Here is a 20,086-nt window from a genome sequence, read left to right on the forward strand (position 1 = left end):
TGGCGCTTAGCCAGGTGTATCACCTCGGCTCTCGGGCCCTGGTGGTGCTTTTTGCCCCCCCTCCCCCCACCCCAGGGTGGTGGGAGCAGTGGGGTGGCTCAGGCCCAAGGGCTAACGGGTTGTTGTCTCTGATCCGTAGCTGGTGCGCAAGAAGCACGTCCTGTCCCGTCTCCACGATGCCCTGGCCCAGCAGGCGATGCCAGTTGTCATGCTGCTGGCACCAAACGAGAGGGTCTGCGTTCATTTGATAGGAACTCTCTTTGGTAAGAGCTCTGGTCTGGCCTAGTGCAGCAGCAGGGAGGAGGCAGTTACCTTTTTTTTGAGTAGATGTGTGGATGTGAAGCTTCCCCACATTTGAAGCAAAAAAAAAAAAAAAAAGGCAAAAGAATATTGAGGTACCTAATTCCATAATTCCATGCTTCCACTGTTCTGTGCTAGGTGTGTTACTACTCCCTGTGGAAAACTGTCATCTGATATAGAATTGGTTAATTGATTTCTTTATTCCCCAAGAAGCAGGATCGGCATGCTGATAAAGCTCTTGCAGTTTTCCAGAGTATCTTTTATCCATAAAGTCTTTCTGGAGAACAGGGAGTGCCTGGTGTATGACTCTTCCCTAAATGCCCTCTGTTCTGATGTCATGCTTCAGTGCTTTCTCATCTCACTGAACTGTAGCATTATATGAAGATTCATACAGCAATGAGAGTGTGAGCTTCAAAAGGTGTTGCAAGATTTAGTGTCAAATGTATAATATAAAAATCTATGTAGTGTTTTTTTCACACCATCACTTTACATGTGTAGAAATCCCTGTAGCCATGGGACTAATACCTGCTTCTTTCTGGTGGGTCACCCTCACAGCAGAACAGTGTTCAGAGGAATGTTGGAAAGTGCCTTTCCAGTAAGTCTGCAGAATCTTGAACATCTCTTACTGGTTTCTGTTTGCATAGCAGTGCTATGGAAAAGGTCTTTGAAACGTTTAAAATCTTGATAGAGAAGAAATAATGGTCTAGATGAGGGCACAGTAAGGCAGGAAGAGAAAGGTGGAGAGCATGAATGCGAGTGCCTTCAAAGAGCAGATATACTGGGTTCCTTTAATTCCATGATCTCATTTGCACATCACAGATAATCATTGTTTTTTGAGGGAAAGTGACTTACAAGCCCCTTCCCCTGCCTTGATGCACTGACTAGTTCAAACAGTGTTTGCCGGTGATTTCCCACCACAAATAGTGTTGTGGATGTTTTGGAAGCAGCTTTGGTTTAGACTTTGTGCAAGTTTAGTTCTCTCCATTGCACAGGTTTTTACTGAGCGCTGTGTGGGCAGGTAATCCTGTACGGCCGTGGAGGGAGCGGTGCTTATGGCCAGTTTGGTCCTAAATGGTATGACCCTAACATGAAATACCTGAGAAGGCAGGGGAGCTGTGCTTGCATTTCGATGCTCTTGTCTGATTTTAAATAATGATTATCTCTCTAAGGAGCTTCACAGTTGGATAGTTTGGGGACAGCTTTGGGATTTTACTGTATTTGGTGTAACTATAGAGGAGCTGGAATCCACGTCTAAGCTTGAGGCTACAAATGATGACATGAACCAAGGGTCATTTGCTGTAAGAGTGTAAGAGGGACCTCCAAAGATTTAGGTAATGCTGTGGAGGAAGTATTAATAGTAAGTTCAGGAAAATATATGCTTTTTAGGAGACAGAATATTGGGATAAGCACAGGCAGAGGAGGTTTAAGAGAACAGAGGTGTAGTGTGGAGTGTTCTGTATGAGGAGATGGTGAATTTCAGGTAAGCCTGAATTTCATGCAGCAATGTTCACTAATGCTGTATGCAAATCTTTTCCAAAGTGTGAGGAAGTTACTGAGGACTGGGCAGATGAGGCAAGGAATAAGTAATTTCCTCACCTGCAATGTCATAACATTGCTTTAGTTGGTCAAATTTCTGAGAGGTCATTGAGTCTCCAGAGAGGAGGTAATTTGATTGGTTATGTTGAAACAAGTGGTTTGGTGTGGCAGAAGTGGGGGTCTGAACCTGAACCTGTGGGTACCTGGAGTTGGAAGGAGCTGGGAGGTAGAATTTCTTGTCTGTCGTGGTGTAGCAGAATGAGGCAGTGGCTTATTTTAACAGATCCAATCTTACGCTCTCATCGTACAAATGACTTGTGAAGTAGTGGCTTCAGGTTCAGTTTAACGTTAGAATAGTTTCCGTATGCTTTAAACCTGGTGTTCAGGTTTGGTCTTGGGATTTTCAGTACTGTGGAGGGAAAAGCCTGTTCATGGTAATTGGTATGAGTGGAAGATAGAAAGGACAACTCACAGCTGAGCTCTAACTTCTGTCATTCTGGAGTATTTCAGGTGTATAATATTGGATAGAGGCAGGGAAATGTGGTGTTGGTAGCAGTTACATATTTACTTACATAGGTGGAGCCATTGACTTCAACTCTAAAGTACATTAAAAATTCGCAGGAGAACTGAATGCCTTCATGTCCCTGCATCCTGCTTATGGAGGCACCTTTTGCAATGTGCCCTGAGAGCAGCCACCTTCCTCTGACAAAGTCAGACTGGTGTCACGTGAAGCGGGGAAAACAAAACTGTTCTGAAAAAAATTTGCAGCTCTTTTTACAAGAAGGCTTTACAGCACTGATGATCACAAGCAGGAATGAGTTCCTTGACCGATTGTGGTTTATCTTTTAGGGATGTTGCATACTGTGGAAGACAGCGGTGCCCTGGACCTATTTGTAGAAGGTGAGAGGCAGATGGCACATCTCAATTACTGACAGTTTGTGAAGGGAAGCTCTCTTTGATAGCTGTAGTGAGATGCTCAGCTTCTACACAGCTGGAATTGGGAAGAGCGTCTATTTTTTTGTCAATGCAACAGTGACGAGCAGACTACTCCAGTATTTGGGGGCAAGGGAGTGTGTGCAGATTTAAATATTTAGCATTTGTCTCACAGGTTCTATGTGTGCCATGAATTTAGTGTCAGATGGGTAGCAGTGGTAAACAATGCCTCATCTTTGGAGCTGACTGAAGTCTCAAAGCAGATGGAAAACTTCCTGTAGGCTTCAGTGAGCTTTGGGATCTACTGCTTTCTCCTCAGGACAGAGAGTGTTTGGGATTTACTTGTACAGGCTGCAGATTCCTCTCTGTGAGCAGTCCTTCATTTAAAATCTGAAGGAAATGCCTGCAGGGCTGACAAAAGAATTTTTGCAGTCCAGTTAATCTTGGGCATCTCTGCTGAGTCTAGTGATACCAGCAATGCAATGATTTCTTCCTGTCCAGACATGAAAGGTGAAAGGAGGTGTGACCAGCTCCTTCCAGAGGAGTTCAGTTTTCAGGCACTTGCTTGAAATGGTCTTGAAAAGGTGAGAAGTCTTTCTGTCATGTTACCAGTCTGTTGAGAGATGGATACTCTCAAACAGAGGAATTTTAACTTACTGTTACATAAGTCTTGAAAGTTTTTAGAGATTCTGTGAGTTCGAGGCAAGAAAGGGCCATTAAACCATCTATAAACTACCTGTCTCAAGATATGCTTCTGCTGAAATGTGTAGCTCTTTAGCTAAAGTAGGTCTCCTAGATAAACCTCCAGTATTGCCCTGGATATACCTGGATAGTAAGCCTACAAGTCTCTGGTTTTTGGTTTTTTTTTTTTCATAATGCTTTCCTAGAATACAAATCAAAAGAGTGTGTTTTCAAATGAGTCATGCCAAGACAGCAAGATACATCCAATATGGCCTTACCAAATCCTGTGGAACAATGTTCTGCACAGTGTCTCAGTGAGGGGGCTATTGTGGAAACTTTATCTGCGGAACGTTCAGGTGCCCAGATTCTAAAAATACCAGAAGAGGAGCTTTGCTTCCTGAAACTGGTCCACTGGTACACCTGTCGAGGCAGGGGCAGCCTGCCCGCATCAGGCCACTCCCTTGTGATTTTGTTAGGGAAACCGCAGGTGATGTGTGTGTGGATTCCTCTTACTAGGGCAGAGCGGACAGGGTTCTTTAAGTTGCAGTGAACCAAGAAGAGCAGCCTTTACTTGGGGCTGAGGAGGTGAACAGTACCTCAAAGGTGACTGGGGTGCCTTGCTTTCTGGCAAGGTGTATGGGATAACTGCAGTGGGGAGGAATGGCTGATAGACTGCACTGTTACCTCAGGGGCAGCAGCAGGTGGGGGAGGAGCACTCAGTGTGCACCTAAGGATCCTCAGCAGTTTTCATTCTGTTATCTTCTCTGGAAAGTTATGTTTTTAAAGGCCAGTTTTCATACTGTAGGGAGCCTGCTCTGTTCAATTACGAGAAATTGTTATGCTTTTAAGCTAGGGCTTTGTTTCCTTCCCTTCCTGGTTCCTTATGTTTGTTTGGTGTCCTGATGCTCAGTTTGTCGCTTGCTGTTCATTTCCATGCATGGTTTGTAGAGCTGCTCGAACAGGACTGCTGTAATGCTGCTGCTCAGGCTGGGCTATCAGAAGTAATAGTGCTGGGAATGCTGATTCTACCTTGCTCCCTCAGCACCTCCATGCTCATTTAATTTCTAAGCTCTTTGCTCACTGGTCTGCTAAAGCCCTGTGGAAGATGGATTGTGAGTGCTCTTGGATGTGAATTACTGATCCTGTTTTTTCTGCTTAGTTCTGGTGCGGCTTGTGGTGGAGCTGAAGTCAGAGCAGTACTTACGCTGCATTTTGGATGAAAGCCAAAAAGAGGTCAGTGAAGATGAATTCCCTGGCCTTCCTCTCAGTCCTTCAGAGGTTGAGGGGATGGGAATGAGTGGCCCTGCAAGACTGCGGCTACTGCACTGAGATGCAGCCTCTGCTGCGGTGGGATGTCCTAGTGCCAGCTCCCCTGCTGTGATTTTGGCAACGTTGGTGTCTACCCTGGAGTTTTCCTATTGTTCCCATGATGCCTTGCAGCCATATGGCTTTATGATGCTCTTGCGAAGCTGCGTGGCTTCCTCAGATTCTTCTTTTCTATGTTACCATTTCAGTGATATGAGGAGCTTTCCCAACCTGTGCCGTGGGCTCCTGCTCTCTTCGTTCCTAGGTTTGTGATGGTCCCATGGGGTACAAAAAATTGGGAAGTAGCAAAAGCGGGGAGAAATTCAGCTGGTTCATCTGGTCATGTAAGAGCTGGAGGGGAGAGAGAGGAAAAGGAGCAACAAGCAAGAGATTTCTTGGATTAATTAAAAGACATTTTGGAGACTTAGTGGTATGTTCAGGGTTTTCCTATGGTTTGTCCTAAGTGGTGAACACAGCCCATCTGAGGAAAAGATACTATTCTGGAGGATTGTGCATCACTGAGAGCTTGCTGGTTTGGGTGCATTTCTGCCTTTGGACTGTGTTGTCACCAGTGAAACGTTTTCCTCCTCTGTCTCCTCTACAGCTGTGCAAAGCAACTACCATGAGAGGCAGCCTGCCCACATTCACTCTCTTGGGCAAGCTGGCAGACGCCATCCCAGGCTTTGCTGATATACTGGTGGCAGAGCACAGTGAGTAACGTGTCATGCCCCACTGAAGGGTTGTATTCACAGCCCAAATACACATATGTATGCATGCACTCCCCATCCCCTGTGTGAATTCATGAAGGTCACACAAGAAGCCTGTCCAGAAGTCAGAGTGGCATTCAGGCCTCCTGGGTTGAAGGTCAGTACCTTCATAGCACACTTGTCATTGCGCTCTTAGCCAGCCTGGCAAAAACAGCCTCTGTGAACTGGGGTTTGTGGGTCTGCCTCACAGGCAACATACAGTCAGTTTTCCTTTCCTTGGTCCAGCCCCTGGGGGCCTGGTGAGCAAGCTTAGCTGTTTGTGGAAGTAGCTGGGATGATGGATCTTCATATGGTGAACAGCAAGCTCCTCTAGCCATTTATTATTGTACCTCTGCTCAGAGGGACAAATGGTGGTGACCATGTCACCTAATTGTGGCATTCATTAATCTGCAGTCCAGCCAGTGGGCTTTTGCAAGTTTTCAGGGGAAAGAGGTTGGTGCTTCTAAAAAGTCAGTTCATTGGTGTGAATGTTTGCCATTTCTGTTCCTCACACCAGGTAATTTAGTGGATCATCTGCTGATGGGCTTGGCGTACCCAAATGAAAGTATAAAGGCTGCTGTCTGTTACTTGTATGGCAAGCTGTACTCCTCTCCTGTTGGCACAGAACGGCTCTCAGCACACTTCGAAGAAAGGCTGTGTGGTCTCTTCTTGAATACCTTGGGGCGGGCACAGACAAAGGAGCTGCAGGTTAACTGTTTGGGTAAGGCATTGCTGAGAGAAACTGCAAGGTGCAAGGAAAGGCTTGGAATGAGGAAGAAATCCCTGACTGGTTTAGACGCTGTAACGTGGGTTGTTCCCTAGAGCAGCTTTTTGCTGCTTGTCTGAAGCAGTCAGTCCTTTCTGTTACTCCATAGCAATCAAATGGCCCAGACCTGCTGCTGAGCTCCCCCGTTGTCCCTTGAGCCCCATGTTTGCCTAGCACTGACTAATCTTCAGAGTCTCTTCAGAGCTTGCACCGTGGCCTGGCCTGTCTCAATTTGATGTTTCATCCTAGGAACAGACCATCGCTCTGAATGCAAACACTGTGCGCAGGCAGGTGGGTTTTGCAGAGCAGCGGGGTGGAGTCTAACAAATATGGTTTTCAGATGTGGGGCATCATGTTATTTAGGATAGAAAGCTGATGTGGAATTTGTGGAATTGGCGCTTCCTTGTACTTATGATTCCCGCTGCAGGTATCAGCTGTTGCTTGGGAGCACAATTTCAGTCTTTCTGACATTACTTGTTTGTAAACCACCCAGGGAATTCCTTTTTCTTGTAGGAGGCAAGAAGTAACTGGAATGCTCCTCAGATCATCTACTCAGCTACTAGAAATGGATGATGATTCCTTTGAAAGTAGAATTCTATAGCTCAGCCGATACCCTTTGTGAACTTGTACTGACATGTACTGGTGATTTGCATCAATACCTGTCGCAGGGCTTTATACTATTATACTAAGGGCTTTTTTCTGTGTGTGGATATCCTTTAGCTAAACACAGCTGTTTCAGTAACAGCTGAAGTGAAAGTAAAAGGGGAAGATAGATGCCAGTTCTCTAGGAAGTATTCCAGGGAAAATGTCTAGTTATTGTTGGGTCACTGGCTGTAGCTTGAAGAAAAATACAGGTCAAGAGCTCTCCCAAGAAACAGTTCAAGGGGTAGATACTGGGGCACCAAAGATGATGCGAGTAGAGGGCTCCTGTGATCATGTACCAGTGCACATGCATGTCTCTGAGAAGGAAGAGGGAGCAGATCAGACCCAGCAAAAAGCATCATCCACAAGGGGTTGCAAGACATGGGGCTCATGGCAGTATCTGGGGACACAGTGAGAAGAAACTCCCTAAACTGGAGGTGAGGGCCTTTGTTAGGAGTGCAGGAAAGGGGAGGAAGTTGGCAACAAGCCTTAGGCTGTAAATACTCCTGTGTTAATATAATCCTTGCTGTGTCTGTATGGTGCTCACTCTTGCTCCCCTTTTTGCAGGTTTGTTAAAGGAGCTACTGAAATCTGACCATTTTGTATCCATTCTTATGAATAATTCAAAGACGGAGGAGGAGTCTGAGAACCCTGACTTTTTAGAAGGGGAAAATCCGCTGCCACTTGTTCTCAAAAAGGTGATTGCTGAAGTAGTAGTGAGTTGTTGGTAGACAGAAAGAATTTGCTGGCCTGTATAGAATCTTGATCTGAGGCATGCTGTTGCCAACACCAGCAATAGAGGCTGCAGTGGAAATGGGGACACCCTCATAGATCACTTCATTGTTCATTCCTGCATCCGGGAGAGGGGAAGTTTTACTCAGCTGATCTTACTCACTCACACTTGAGGTCTGATAAAGCACTTGTAGTGCCAGCATGATCAAGCACAGAGACAGAGCTATTCTTACTCATAATCTTCTCTGTTGTGGTTCTCGTTTTGCATTTTTTGAGTGTATTTGGTCCAGTGTTTCATCTTGCCTTAGCAAGTTTCATCCATGAAATACATGCCAAAAGAGAGATCTTCATTTATGTTTTAAATTGTAAAATGTAGAGGAAACTGTTTCCTGCTCATACCTGCATAGCTGACTTCCTCTCTCATTTTGATTTTTGTTTCCCAACAGCTTTTGTTGACCAGAGATGAGATGCTACAGGCAGCAAGTTCTCACTGTATGGCTGCAGTGCTGGTTCACTCCCCCAGCAGATATGCTCCTGCTTTTATCCATGCGGATGTCCCAGGTGAAGAAATGCAGTAGCATCTTATTGTTCATCTCCCAATATCAGAGCACTCCCTGGCTGTTTGTTTCAGTCTGGCTGCATGAAATCCACTGATGGCATAATGTGCGTGGTGACCATTTTATACCAGTAAAAATGGCTAATACGGCTTTAGGAATAGAAGGGGAGATTATGTTTTCGACTGAAAGTATGGAAGCAGCTGTCAACAGGCAGAATGGAGTTTCCACAGCAAGAATTTGGACAAGTCCTTGAGGTCAATGTCCTTCTTGCAGGACCTTAGGTGCAAGTCTAAACAGACTGGGGTTCCATTTTATCACACTAAATATTGTAAGTTTGCACAGAATTTGGTCTAGAATTTAGCTTTAGAATGCAGCTGTGGGAGATGGTTTATTATTTCTCTGTAATCCCAAAAGACAGAAATGCTTTCATTTTACAAATTCTTTCGGAGATGTAAAAGTTCTGAGGAAAAAAAAAAAGATCGTTGCATCTGTGGAAAAGCTTGCTTTGTGGCTTTTCATTTGTGCCAAAGGCTAGAGCCACAATTCAGCTCCTGCCTCTGAGTTAGTGCTGGGAAGATGTCTGCCTGTGGGACTCTGCTCTCCAGTCACCTTGTTTTGAAGACTAGCACACCCCCAAGCATCCACTCTGTTCTCCATTCCTGCCATTTCATAATACAACCGTTCTCCCTGTGGCTGTTGCTATGCTTCCTTGTTGCCTCCTCCTTCCTCTGCTGTGTTCTAGGAGCAGCTGTGCCATGCTGTGAGCCGACTACCTCTTACCAGGGTGACCTTATTTGTGTGTGTGTGTGTGTTGGCAGAATTCCTGTTCGAGTGTCTCTTGTGCAACAGTGAAATTCTCATCTGGTCAGTGTATTGCTGCCTGCTCCTCCTAACTGAAGAGCGCCTCTTCTTCTCGAAGTGTCACACAGTCTATGGTGAGTCATCAACCTTTCTGACAGAGTGACTGCAGTAATACTGTGGGCATTTGTTGTGCCGCTAGCTGAATTTCAACGCTTTGCACACAATCGCAATTTCCAGTCAGGATGGATAAAAGGCTGAAAATGAGTATGTATCAGACGTGTTTGTGATGTCCAGCATAGCTTGAATTTACAGTGTCACTGTCCTAATAAGTTCCTGATGAGCATGCATTCATTATAATAACCAGGTATCATGACTGACACTACCTAAGTTACTATTAGGAGTTTCTGTGGACATGCCAAGAGTGGATTTAGGAAGAAAGGCTAAATTCCTTCTGTTCTTCTGGACTTACCTCCAGCAGTGGAGGCTGGGGCCTGTTATCAGGGAGCTGAGTGAACACTCAGCAGTTTTGGGAAGTTATTTCTGTCAGTGGCTCAGAAGAATAATTGTTCAGATCTTCCTTACTTTTAAAAATTAATTTTGCTTCCATCCTGGAATTTGGGGTGTTAAAAGCCCTCTCTGTGACTTCTCTTGAACATGTGCAGGCATTGAATCTCTGGTGAGGAGCCTCCAAGATGTCCTGCAGCTGAACAATGTGGAGTTGCACAAACAAGGGCTCCTGCTCTTCACTGAAATACTGAAACGGTAAGGGAGTACCCTATCAGGCTTGCACAGGCAGAGTTCGGTGCCCCAAAATGGAGGCTGTGGTGCTTTTGCTTTTTAAGGTTTTTGTCTGAGACCAAGTATCTACACCCCGAGAGTCTTTGTGTCTGAAAGATGTTGCTGAACAAATGCATTTCCCTTACTCTTGTGAAGAAGGGCCTTATGATTGTTTCCAGACCTCCCAGCTTGTCCTCTCTGCACATGCATCCACCAGTATATCTGCCTCTTCCTGCTCCCTTGCCAATCCAGGAGGTGAAATCTCCTTTCAGCTCTAGATAGAGCAGAAGGGAAGGCTGGGAAGGTCCAGGCGTATGTGAGCGGGCCAGCTCCTGCTAAGTGCACCTCTGTAGCAAAACTGAGCATGCAAATTCCGTGGCTTCTAGTCTTGTACCGTCATCTGAGCTAAATTCAAACAGCAAAACTAAATTCTAGGCTGAAATATTAATGTCTTTTGTCACTTTTTCCCTCTTGTTTTCTGCTAAGGAATAACATGCCCTGCCTTGTTTTTCTTCTGTGCTTCCTGCTTTTGCCTCTATGATCTTGTTCCCGTCCTGTCACGCTAGTGACAGAGTCTTGTTTTTGCCACTTAGTTCCCCCAAGAGAGCCCTTGAGCTGAATTTTGGAAATGTCATAGTCAATTTTGTAGCAAGTGGCAGGGTAAAAAGGAGGAGAAGCGGCAGTGCTAGAACAGTGTGATGATGCCAGTGTGGGATCTGTCAAAAAGAGAAACCAGGATGTGGGAAACACTAATTACAGCATTTATGCTTGTAAAACAAAGAGAACACTCTGTGCAATTACTCTCATTTTCTAGCACACCCATTCTGTTTCTCTGAGCCTTAGAAATGATGTTTTATTTAAAACTATCTCATAGTGGGAAAAGGGGTCTCATCCTGGCACCTCTCCTCTTGCTTTTGATTCTCTTATGTAAGCGAGCCCTACACTCTGGTGTTGCCCAAGCAGGAGCTACTGCTCCCCTTGGCAGTACGTCAGGAATGGTGGGTAGGTCTCCCTGGAGTCCCCCTTGTCTCTCCTGGTACAACTAGGGTGGCAGGCACGGTCTGGGTCTCAAAGACAAGAGGCTGCAGGAAGCTGTAAGAGTGCTGTCCATCACACCTTTCTCGCAGGCCCCGGAGACATCATAGTGCACCATATTGCAAGTGGGTTTGTGCCTCTTGAATGAGTCAGCACTACTCCTCCACCCCTTCCTCCCTGCATGAGTCAGTGAAGACTTTTTCTTTTTTCCTGATGTGTTTTACTTCAGAAGGTCAGCGATTAAAGAAAGGAAATACGGGGGATTAATAGAATTAAAGTATAAGAGAAACAATTTGGAAGTCCAGCACATCACTTATGGCTTGGGCCAGAGGCTGCTCCTGATGCCTGAGTTCCACCAGGCCTTTTCTTTGCCTCACCCACCTCACAGCTTTTTCTCACAGCAGAACGTGAGGTGACTGCCAAGCTGGGCTTCATCCTACTAGGTGACTAAAATGAGTGGTTCTGCCTCTGCTCACTTTTTGCCCTGTAGCTGGGCTACTAGTGTAATTTCTGCTGAAGCTCACTTTCCTCTCCCATTTATGCATGGGAGCGTGTGCTCCAGGCTTGCTTTAGGTAGGCACGTCTGTGAAAAATTGAATAACAGTGAATACTTTTGGCTCCCAAGTCTGGCTCCTGTCATGCAGTGCTGCTTTTCTTGCTTCACTGTGGAGAGGCCCCCTGGCAGGCTGTTAGTGCCTCTTGTCCACATGTAGCTGCCGGTCTTCCCTCCCCCTTCCCAACGGTAGCTGACTTGCCAGTCTGCCATTTACACAGCTCTGTCCAACAGTGGGATTAATGGGGCGTCATCCCTCCATGCTCTCGGAGGTGTTGAGCCCCAAGGTGATGAGACGCCCCAAATGCTCACTATCAAGAAGAATTGTCATAACAGTTGGATTGTGTTTATTTTCCTGATTGCTTTTCAAGTTCATGAAAGTCCTTGTTCTTCTGGCAGCGTCTGGCGTTAGAAGTGCTACAGGACTGTGAGAGAAGCTATTCTCATGGCATTGTCCTTGTTCTAGGATGATGGTGTTTGCTTGTTTACTCAGAAATATGAATTTCCAAATGAACCTGCAAATGCCAGAGCAGATGGCCTCAGCATAAAGTCCTCGGCAGAGAGATCACTGTATTTTGCAAAGCCTGTTTTTCTTGTGCTTTTCATGTCGGTGTTCACTGGTGCAGTCACACCGTTATGCAGGCTGTGGGGTTTTTTCATCATAGTAGGGCTCCAGACTTGCTGAAGTTCACTCTTTGTAGCAAACCCTCCACCTGCTCAAGCTTGAGACTACCTCCTTGAGAGTAGCTGGCTCTCAATACTGAAAAGCATGGCTGGAACCACACGGCTTAGCTGTCCATTTGGTGAAATGAGGAGAGGGAACAACAGTTACTTGACTCTGACAATATTCTCCTTGCTTGCACTGTTTCCTCTTCACAGGCAACCAGTGGAAATCAAATTGTTCACAAACCGAGGTGTATGTATAGAAGCCATTGATGTTTTGATGGAGACAGTGAACTGCCCGGTGCTGGAGGTGGTAGTGGAGGCTGTAAGAGCTGTGGCAGCTTTCCTGAGGTAGGCAGGAATGTATTTGCAGGCTTTTCACCAGCTAGATCTGTTGATATCATGTTGGTCTCTGCAGCTCCCCTGTGGCTGTGTGGGTGAGTGTGCTCTGCAGTGGGACTTCTGCCTGAGACAGGCGTGGGTACAGCAGCGCTAACTTCCCACCCACCTCGAAAGGCTGCCAGGGCAGTGAAGCTGCGGTAGGCAGCAAGTCGCTGCAGCAAGGACTTGGCGTCCCAGGCAGGCTTGTACTGTGGCTGCTGTGGCTTTGTCATTCTGTGCCCCGTCCAGATAGATAAGAGCAAGCATAGGACTTTGTACAGTCGTATGCTTCCTGACTGTGGTGGGAGTGGATGGTGAATGCAGTGGGGGTGTGTTTGGGTGCGCATGTGGATGAAGGCACTGTTCAGACGTTGTGACCTTAGTGTGCTGTGCTGGAGAGAAGTGGCAACGGCATACTGCTGTCAGAAAAGCAGTTATTTCTGCTGATGTTGCCTTTCCGTGTGGAATGTCCCCAGCAGGGAATGTGCATGCTGTCTTTCTCTCTGCTTGTTCAGAAAGGACCATCTGAGCTCCCCTCCAGTCCCATATGAAGAGCTGCAGAAGCTGCTGGAGGCAGTGCTGAAGCGATGTGCTGACCTTTCCCCACCACAGAGTAGTGAGAGGCAGGCAGTAAGTCAAAAGATGTTGTTGCTTGTCGGTAGGACGAGGCAGGACAGGGATGATCCTCCTAGCACAGTATGTAGATGTTGTATATATGTTCTGTCCCCTTACCCTATGGCTGTTGGGTTCTGTGGTGTTTGTTTTGATCCTCATGCCTTGAGATGGTACCAGCCTTTGTCTCTGAAGTAGCTGAGGACGGATGCTGGTGGATGTCGTCTTTCTAAATCAATGAAAGATTTGTAGGGCACCACTTGAGCATGCTGCTATCTTTATGTGTCCAGTACTCCAAAGTCATTTGAACTTCCCCTTCTTCAGGGGACCCATAGGCAGATGTTGGTCCATCTGTTTGCACACATACAGAGCTTGATGTCCCATTCAGAATAAGGAACTTTGCAGGAAGGAAATTAAGCAGATAGTAGGGACGTCCAGGCTGTCTTTAAAGGGAGAAAAAGGGAAATGATGGTACCTGCACTAATGTGTCTCAGCATCAAATGGAGAAGGAGGAGTTCTGAACTGCCAGGCACCAGTGTGATGCTGTGCCCTCCTCTGGTAGCATTCAGAGAAGACCACCACAATAGGTTAAGGCTTAAGGGCAGATTTTGAGTTCCAAGGGGTTCCCAGTTTGGGCAAATGATCAGCTCTGATACTGCAGTTGGCTTCTGGCTGAGCTCAGTGGGATGCTGTGTGGGAACAAGAGCTAGTACATGGAAAGTTGCTTACAAATCTGAGCCAAAGTAGAGAACTTCTAAGATTTCAGTGCTGAGCAGGGAAAGGAACTGTTCAGCGTTGTCTGACGAGTAATTGGAAGAAACGAAATTAAAAGAAATACCAAGTTTTCCCAGAAGGGTTTGAAGCTCCATTAGCTGAGCTGTTTAAAATTCAGATTAGACCAAAACATGGCAATACAGACTGTAAAGACAGGACAGTGCAGAACTAGTAGCTCTGTAACTCTGTCCTCCCTAGCGAGTGCACAAAACCTCGCTAACTCTGCCCTACTGGGGAAAGCACAATAGTAAAAGAACCAGTTATGTGAAAGAAGTGAGTGAAGTGAAATCTGTTGTTCCTTCTGCTGCTGGTGTCAAGGAAGAAGGCTATTTTTTCCAACAGTGAACATAAGATTTTAAAGACTTCTGTCCTTTAACAGGGTGATCTCCTATTCTCAGTGTCTCAGAGTCACCCAGCAAACAGAAATCTCATCAGACTTCCTCAGAGACAGGGCCAGTTCTTGCTCAACACCCTGGAAAGTTTCAGAAATGCTTGCAGGTGAGGACAAGTCAGGGAGGTGCAGGGGTGCATGGTGTGTGTGTTGATGTCTGTCCGTCCTTCTGTCCTTGTAACTGAGTTGCTCTGCCCACCCCTACCACTGAAATATCACAGATGAGTTCAATGCATGGCACTTGTCAGTGAAACGACAGGAGGAGGGGTATGTCGTGATACTGACAATTCCGTGACACCTCTATACAACTCCCAGGAAATTTGCCTGGGACCTATCAGTTTATTTCATGTCTTTGGACCTTTGAGGAACTGCTTGAAAATTAGCCAAAACTACTGATGGTGTAAGAACTTTTGGAAGGTATGTGTGAAACCATATTCCTCTGCCCTGGGGTATGAGGTCTCACTGCCAGAGGGGATTACCATCTACCAGATGTGTATCTGCTCCAGATCCTGGCCATGGGTTTGCTCACATCTGTGACCTGTTACTGCAAGTGGGTTTATAGGCACCGACTTTTCCTGTTTTGCTGGATGAGAGCTATCTCTCACCCTTAGCCGCACAGCAGACGGTACTAGATGAATTTGTGTATCGATCTGGATCTGTTGTTAGGGAAGTCTGGCTAACTTAGTTATTTTGCCTTGCATCACTTGCATTTGGCTTGGCTGAGGTAACTCAGTCAGAAGCAGGTGTCCCTGTCTGCACTGACCCAGTGTCTTGGGGTGCTGTTAGAAGGCACTTGGGTTCTGTCATGGTTTTTAGATCAACTGAATGGTCCCCTGGCTGATTTTCATGCTGTATTGTGCTCCAGGCACACTGGCCTGGCTGAGAATCTTTAGTCCTGCCACACTAGGGCTTCCCACAGCTGATACTTTCTTCACAGAAGCTGAGTCTTCCTTTCCCAACTTGAACTGTTGTGCAACATTGCTGACTTTTAATAGCTTGACTCAAGAGGTAACTCTGTGTGATTTCCAGATTCCTGTATTTCCAACCCATCAAGTGTTTTTGGGGTCCTTAATGGTGAAAGTTGTGGTGGAAATGTAGTTTCTCCTGACTTCCTTTCCAGAGTGAGGAGGATTCCTCTTTCCTTTGGTATCCACTTTGTGCTTGTAGGTTAGCAGTGGAATTCCAGAGTGACCCCATGGCCCAGGAGAATGCTTTCACTGCCCCCAACTCTCAGAGCAAGGACACACTGAGAAACTTCTCTGAGTTCCTGTTGAGGATTTGTGACAATCTGTGCATCCCCATGGTCATGGTAGGGTTTCTTTTGAACTTGATCTATCCCTTGGTTACCTGGAAAGGTGCTTTCAAGCACCAAGAGTGGGTTGCATAAGTGTTTTTTTTTTTTTGGGAGGAGAGCATGTAGAGTAAACCAAGAACAGCTGTGGCTTTTGCCACCTCTCCAGAGCCAAATGTGGCATTATACAGTTAATGCAAAATGGGAGTGTACGGTCTCAGAGGGTGGAGAAATTCATAAAGCTTCCATGTAGGTGGCAGTGTCTTTCTTCAGACTGTGCAATCCCCACAGCCTAATTGCCATGCTTTCGAATCCGTGGCAGCAGCTCTGGATGTTGCAGAAAATGAAGAGTGCCTGAACTACTGTTTCTCCTTCTGCCACTTTTTCAAAACTTTCCTGTGTCCTGGAAAGCAGCAGTATTTTGCACCTGCAATTTAACTTTCCTGCTTCTTTCCAGAAGGTATTGAGGAGACTGCCCAATCGACACAGCAAGGGCAGTACTAAGCATTGTGCCTCAGTAAGGCCAGGGACACGGTTTAAAAAGCAGCCGTGGAGAGTCACCTGTGCTGTAGCGCTCCATGCAGGCCTCTCACTAAGGCACTTCGAGCAGAATTGTCAAAATAATGGGACTCTGGTTGTGGTTCTAACTGTTGAGTAAACTTTGCTCGTACTTTGCCACAGGTTCAGGTGTATGGATTCTTGCAGATGTTGGGAGCTTAGAGATGTTTTGGTTTGTATTTTCTTAACCAATCTCTTGGTAGGCAGCTGCAGTGGCTTTGATGTTCTCCTCCCTGAAAGGAGGGTGCAGTGCATATCCAGTTTGGCAACACTGGAATCAGTGTGCTGTTTCTTGCTCATTGAACTTGGGTAAAAATTAATGGCCTATGAGGAAATTGTCCAGTGACCTTCCACAGGAGTGAGTTGAGTTGTTCTGTTCTAAACGGTTTAGGGCTGGACTCTGCAGAGAGCTTGAATGCCTGTGTTTGCTGCTACTCAATAAAATGATGGAGCACAGGTGTTAAGTGTTACTGAAGTCAGCTGCACTTAAGCATATGTCCTACCTTGTATGCCACGCTGGAGAATTAGCCATCTGACCTGTAAGAGCAGTTACTTCCAGGGCAATATGGGCAGTAGTGTCAGTCACTGTGCGTTAAAAGCTAACTGGTTGCCAGCTGAAATCAGGAAGAAGTTTCTTGTTTGATATAATGTCTTGCAGAGTTAGCAGAACAGCTCACAACATTGGCAGAGGGGAGTGTTGGTTGCTTTCAAAGTCCTCTGTAAGCCTGTGTACTTGCTGCCAGGCATTTCAGTAGAAGAACTGTTAATCCATTTGTCTGGATTTAGAAATCTAACTTTCTGGATGGGCAGGAGCTGGAAGAAAGCTGCTGCTTTCAGTGTTTATTGCATATCATGCACCTGATCTTTTCTTCTTTCCACAGAACTACCTGAAAAGAGCTGTCAGCCCGTCAGTGATGGAGGTTTTCATCTCAACACTTAATACCCTCTTCACAGTAGTGCCAAACATGCGGAATAAGTTCTGCAAAAAGCTGGGTATGGGGGGGTAGTGTGGGATCATGTTCTCTGTGCTCTTAACTGATGGAACTTGCTGCTACTGCATACTACTGAGGCAATGAGCTCAACGAGACTTTATGTGGAGGATTACATTACATGTTTATATAGGTAAGAATAGAGTGCGCAGTCATGTTCAGCAGGATGAAAAAGTTATTTGGTCTAGCGATGATATGGGACAGATTTTATTTTAGATAAGTAAGTTGTGTCAGCTTTACCCTTTCCCCTGGAATATTCAGAATTGGCTGTTCCTGTAGACAGGATTATGCTGGAATTGTTGGTGGGATTTTACTATGTAGAAATCCTGTTTACTCTGTGTATTCCTTACTGTTCGCACGTCAGAGAGGTGGTGTAGAGAATTCCTCTATTCTAAACACGTGAAGCAGGCAAATCTTCCCTTCTCCTCCAGAGAAAACAAATGAAACTCAGATACCCCCCTCCAAACCAAACTCGGAGTAGTTTGCTTTGGGAGAGAAAGCCTAACAAATGAATTCTTACTGAGATGGCCTGCCCTGTTCACCAGGTTTGCGTGGAGATGTGTGGGGATGGTTAGGGGACCTGCCTACTCTTTTCCCTTATCATACACATTCTGTGCTCCTTTGACATTTTTTGTCTTGCTTTCTGTCTAGCATCCTCCTCCTTTATCCGCCTGACACTGGAGCTGAAGGCCAGGTTTTGCTCTGTACAAAGGTATTGTGCTGTGTGTATTGTGAGCGAGGCAAAAATTTCCAGGTGGGGAAGCAGATTGCGCCTTTCTAATGCACTTGATTAGGCAAGATGGGAGGCTGAAAGACTCAAGAGTGGTTGTAACTTATTGCAAAATGTAAATGGTAACTGACAATGGAAAAGCTGGTTGTGGGAGAAGGGAGAAACTGTCGGGTAGGGGGCGGGTGGATTTACACAGCGTTGTGAGAATTCTGTGCTCTGTCGTGAGCTGCGCAGATAGAGATAGAGCAGCCTGACTTTGGAGTAGTCACATCAGTGGGTGTTTTGAAAAGAAGTAACAGTAGCATCAGTTCCATCTGAGCTCTGGCTCCCTAGGCACATATTGCCACTATCTTTGTTCCTTACGTTGTGATAACGTATAAGAAACGGGAGGGAGGAGGAAGACTTCAACAGCAGACATTGCAAAGGGTCTTCTGTAGCAGAGGCTATGATGTCTGGGTTGAGGAGTGCTTGGGGAGACTCTCTGTGGGTCTGCAGAGATGTTTTATGTCCTCTTTCCTGTGACTGCATCTCGTTAAAAGAGTAAACAAAATACACAGCACCCCTAGTCCAGGTTACCACTGTGGACCGTAGAGTGGGGATGTTTGTGCCTGTGAATCGGGGGTTGGGGATGGGAGTGATCTAGCCCACTGAATACAGTAGTGTGGGGCACCCAGGATGGTGTGTTACAGTGCAAAGACGTTTGGCTGTGTCTGTTCTCCGAGGAAATCACTGGAGAGAGAGAAATACTGGAACTAGAGCTGTTCTTACCCTTTTAGTTAACCTTCTGGCGTTCTTCATTCTTCATCCCTGGGAACACCATCGCTACAACATCTGCTTCCTGGTGTTTGCCAGTGGAATCAGGTGTCTGGAGCCGCCCTCAAGCACCTCCCATTCTGTGCAGCGTTAGGGGTCCTGCCCTTACAGGACTCCCTGTGTATACCAGGGATGAGGATTGTGAGAGTACCCCACTCACTGCATGCATATTGTCCCGAGCTTTGCGAACACATTCACTGTCGTTGCCTGCACACCCGCCACATCTGTGAGCTGACTGTCCTTTGGGAACTCCTCATTTTCCTGGAAGCCCAGGTCGGCTCCTGGGGTCTTGTTGTGACAGGGCAGGTGGTTGTATGTGATCATTCAGTAAACTGAGGTTCTAACAGACAGCGGGTGATATTAGAAGTATGAAAAGGATGTTTCTGGCCTTCTTCACTGTATCTTTCTGCTCTCCTTCACAGTAATCCTGCCTTGAATCAGGCCTGTTCCAGCTTCCTCTGCAGCTTGTGCCTGAGCCTTTACTCTGCCACAGAGAAGGAGAGAACTTCTGCTCAGGAGGGCAAGTCTGGGGAAAGAGACAAATTGCTTCATTTAGTTTGAGGACCTGCCACCCTCTATTTAGGCAATAGGTGCAAAAATAAATAAATAAATAAATAACAAAGGAGGAGGGAAGGGAGGACACACATAAGCTCTATTCAGAGATTTTTTTTTTTTTCACTCAGATTTTTTTTTAAATAGCCCAGTAAGGACATAACGCTCAGAGAATGTCTTTTGAAGAGTTCGGAACTCTACCTGAAAGAATGTGTTTCATTTGCCTGTGGTTTTGTTTACATGGTGACATTTATTAGCACAACTGTGCATGGCTTAATTGAAACAATATTACTTGCCACTTGTAGTCACCCATATCTGCAGATTAAGGTCATTTTTTCCTCTGGCATACTCTGTAAAGGTTTTCTGTCTGTATTGTAACTTTCCGTAATAGATAAGTCCCAAATAAATGAGATGAAAGTTTCCACATCACAAAAGCCACTTTTCCCACTGGCAGTGGCTGGTTGCTGTACAGGCAGCACCAGTGAAGATCTGGGAACCTCAAACAGAAGTGTCTTTTCATCCTCAAAGCCAGCTGCATTAAATCAGGTCTCATACCTCTGTTCATGCCAAATCATAGAGGTGCACTTGCTGTATGCAGACTGTGGGGTAGTGGGTTGGCTTTCATAGTTCTTACATCAGGAGCTTCCCCAATTTAATGTGCTTGAGTTAGGGCAGGCAGATGCTTCCATCCCCCTGTTCCACTCTGCTTTGTTGTAGACATTCCTTATCACTGCATGCCTGCTCATATTAGTTTTATTTCTAGAGCAAGAGATATCTGAGCTTCTGCAGAAGGGTCTGCCTCAATTAAACTACACTGTTGCTGAAAGCCTTCTCCTCCTGGCTGAAACCCCTGAGCCTTTCTCTTTGGATCAATCTCTTTGCAGCCACCAACACTGCTTCATACTACTCTTGTACTTTGCCTACACCCTTGGGGACAGGTGAGCCAAGAGTATACGAGGCAAGTGGTT

The 20,086-nt window shown here is 46.0% G+C and overlaps 1 protein-coding gene across 1 annotated transcript in view; it reads left to right on the plus strand.

Annotated features, from left to right (window-relative positions):
- Positions 1-20,086, plus strand: part of MEI1 (meiotic double-stranded break formation protein 1) — a 45,733-nt gene that overhangs the window by 287 nt on the left and 25,360 nt on the right. Inside the window, exons 2-18 of the mRNA XM_086469608.1 lie at positions 140-263; positions 2,686-2,736; positions 4,610-4,683; positions 5,360-5,465; positions 6,019-6,222; positions 7,477-7,607; positions 8,088-8,202; positions 9,017-9,133; positions 9,662-9,761; positions 12,244-12,378; positions 12,924-13,038; positions 14,174-14,292; positions 15,353-15,494; positions 16,916-17,027; positions 17,675-17,735; positions 18,989-19,086; positions 19,882-20,056. Of these exons, the coding sequence (XP_086325734.1) occupies positions 140-263; positions 2,686-2,736; positions 4,610-4,683; positions 5,360-5,465; positions 6,019-6,222; positions 7,477-7,607; positions 8,088-8,202; positions 9,017-9,133; positions 9,662-9,761; positions 12,244-12,378; positions 12,924-13,038; positions 14,174-14,292; positions 15,353-15,494; positions 16,916-17,027; positions 17,675-17,735; positions 18,989-19,086; positions 19,882-20,056 (1,979 nt within the window). The remainder of the gene's footprint in view (positions 1-139; positions 264-2,685; positions 2,737-4,609; positions 4,684-5,359; positions 5,466-6,018; positions 6,223-7,476; positions 7,608-8,087; positions 8,203-9,016; positions 9,134-9,661; positions 9,762-12,243; positions 12,379-12,923; positions 13,039-14,173; positions 14,293-15,352; positions 15,495-16,915; positions 17,028-17,674; positions 17,736-18,988; positions 19,087-19,881; positions 20,057-20,086) is intronic.

This window comes from Leptosomus discolor, chromosome 1 (genome assembly GCF_034619465.1).
Source record: "Leptosomus discolor isolate bLepDis1 chromosome 1, bLepDis1.hap2, whole genome shotgun sequence".
In the NCBI taxonomy this organism is placed as follows: domain Eukaryota; kingdom Metazoa; phylum Chordata; class Aves; order Leptosomiformes; family Leptosomidae; genus Leptosomus; species Leptosomus discolor.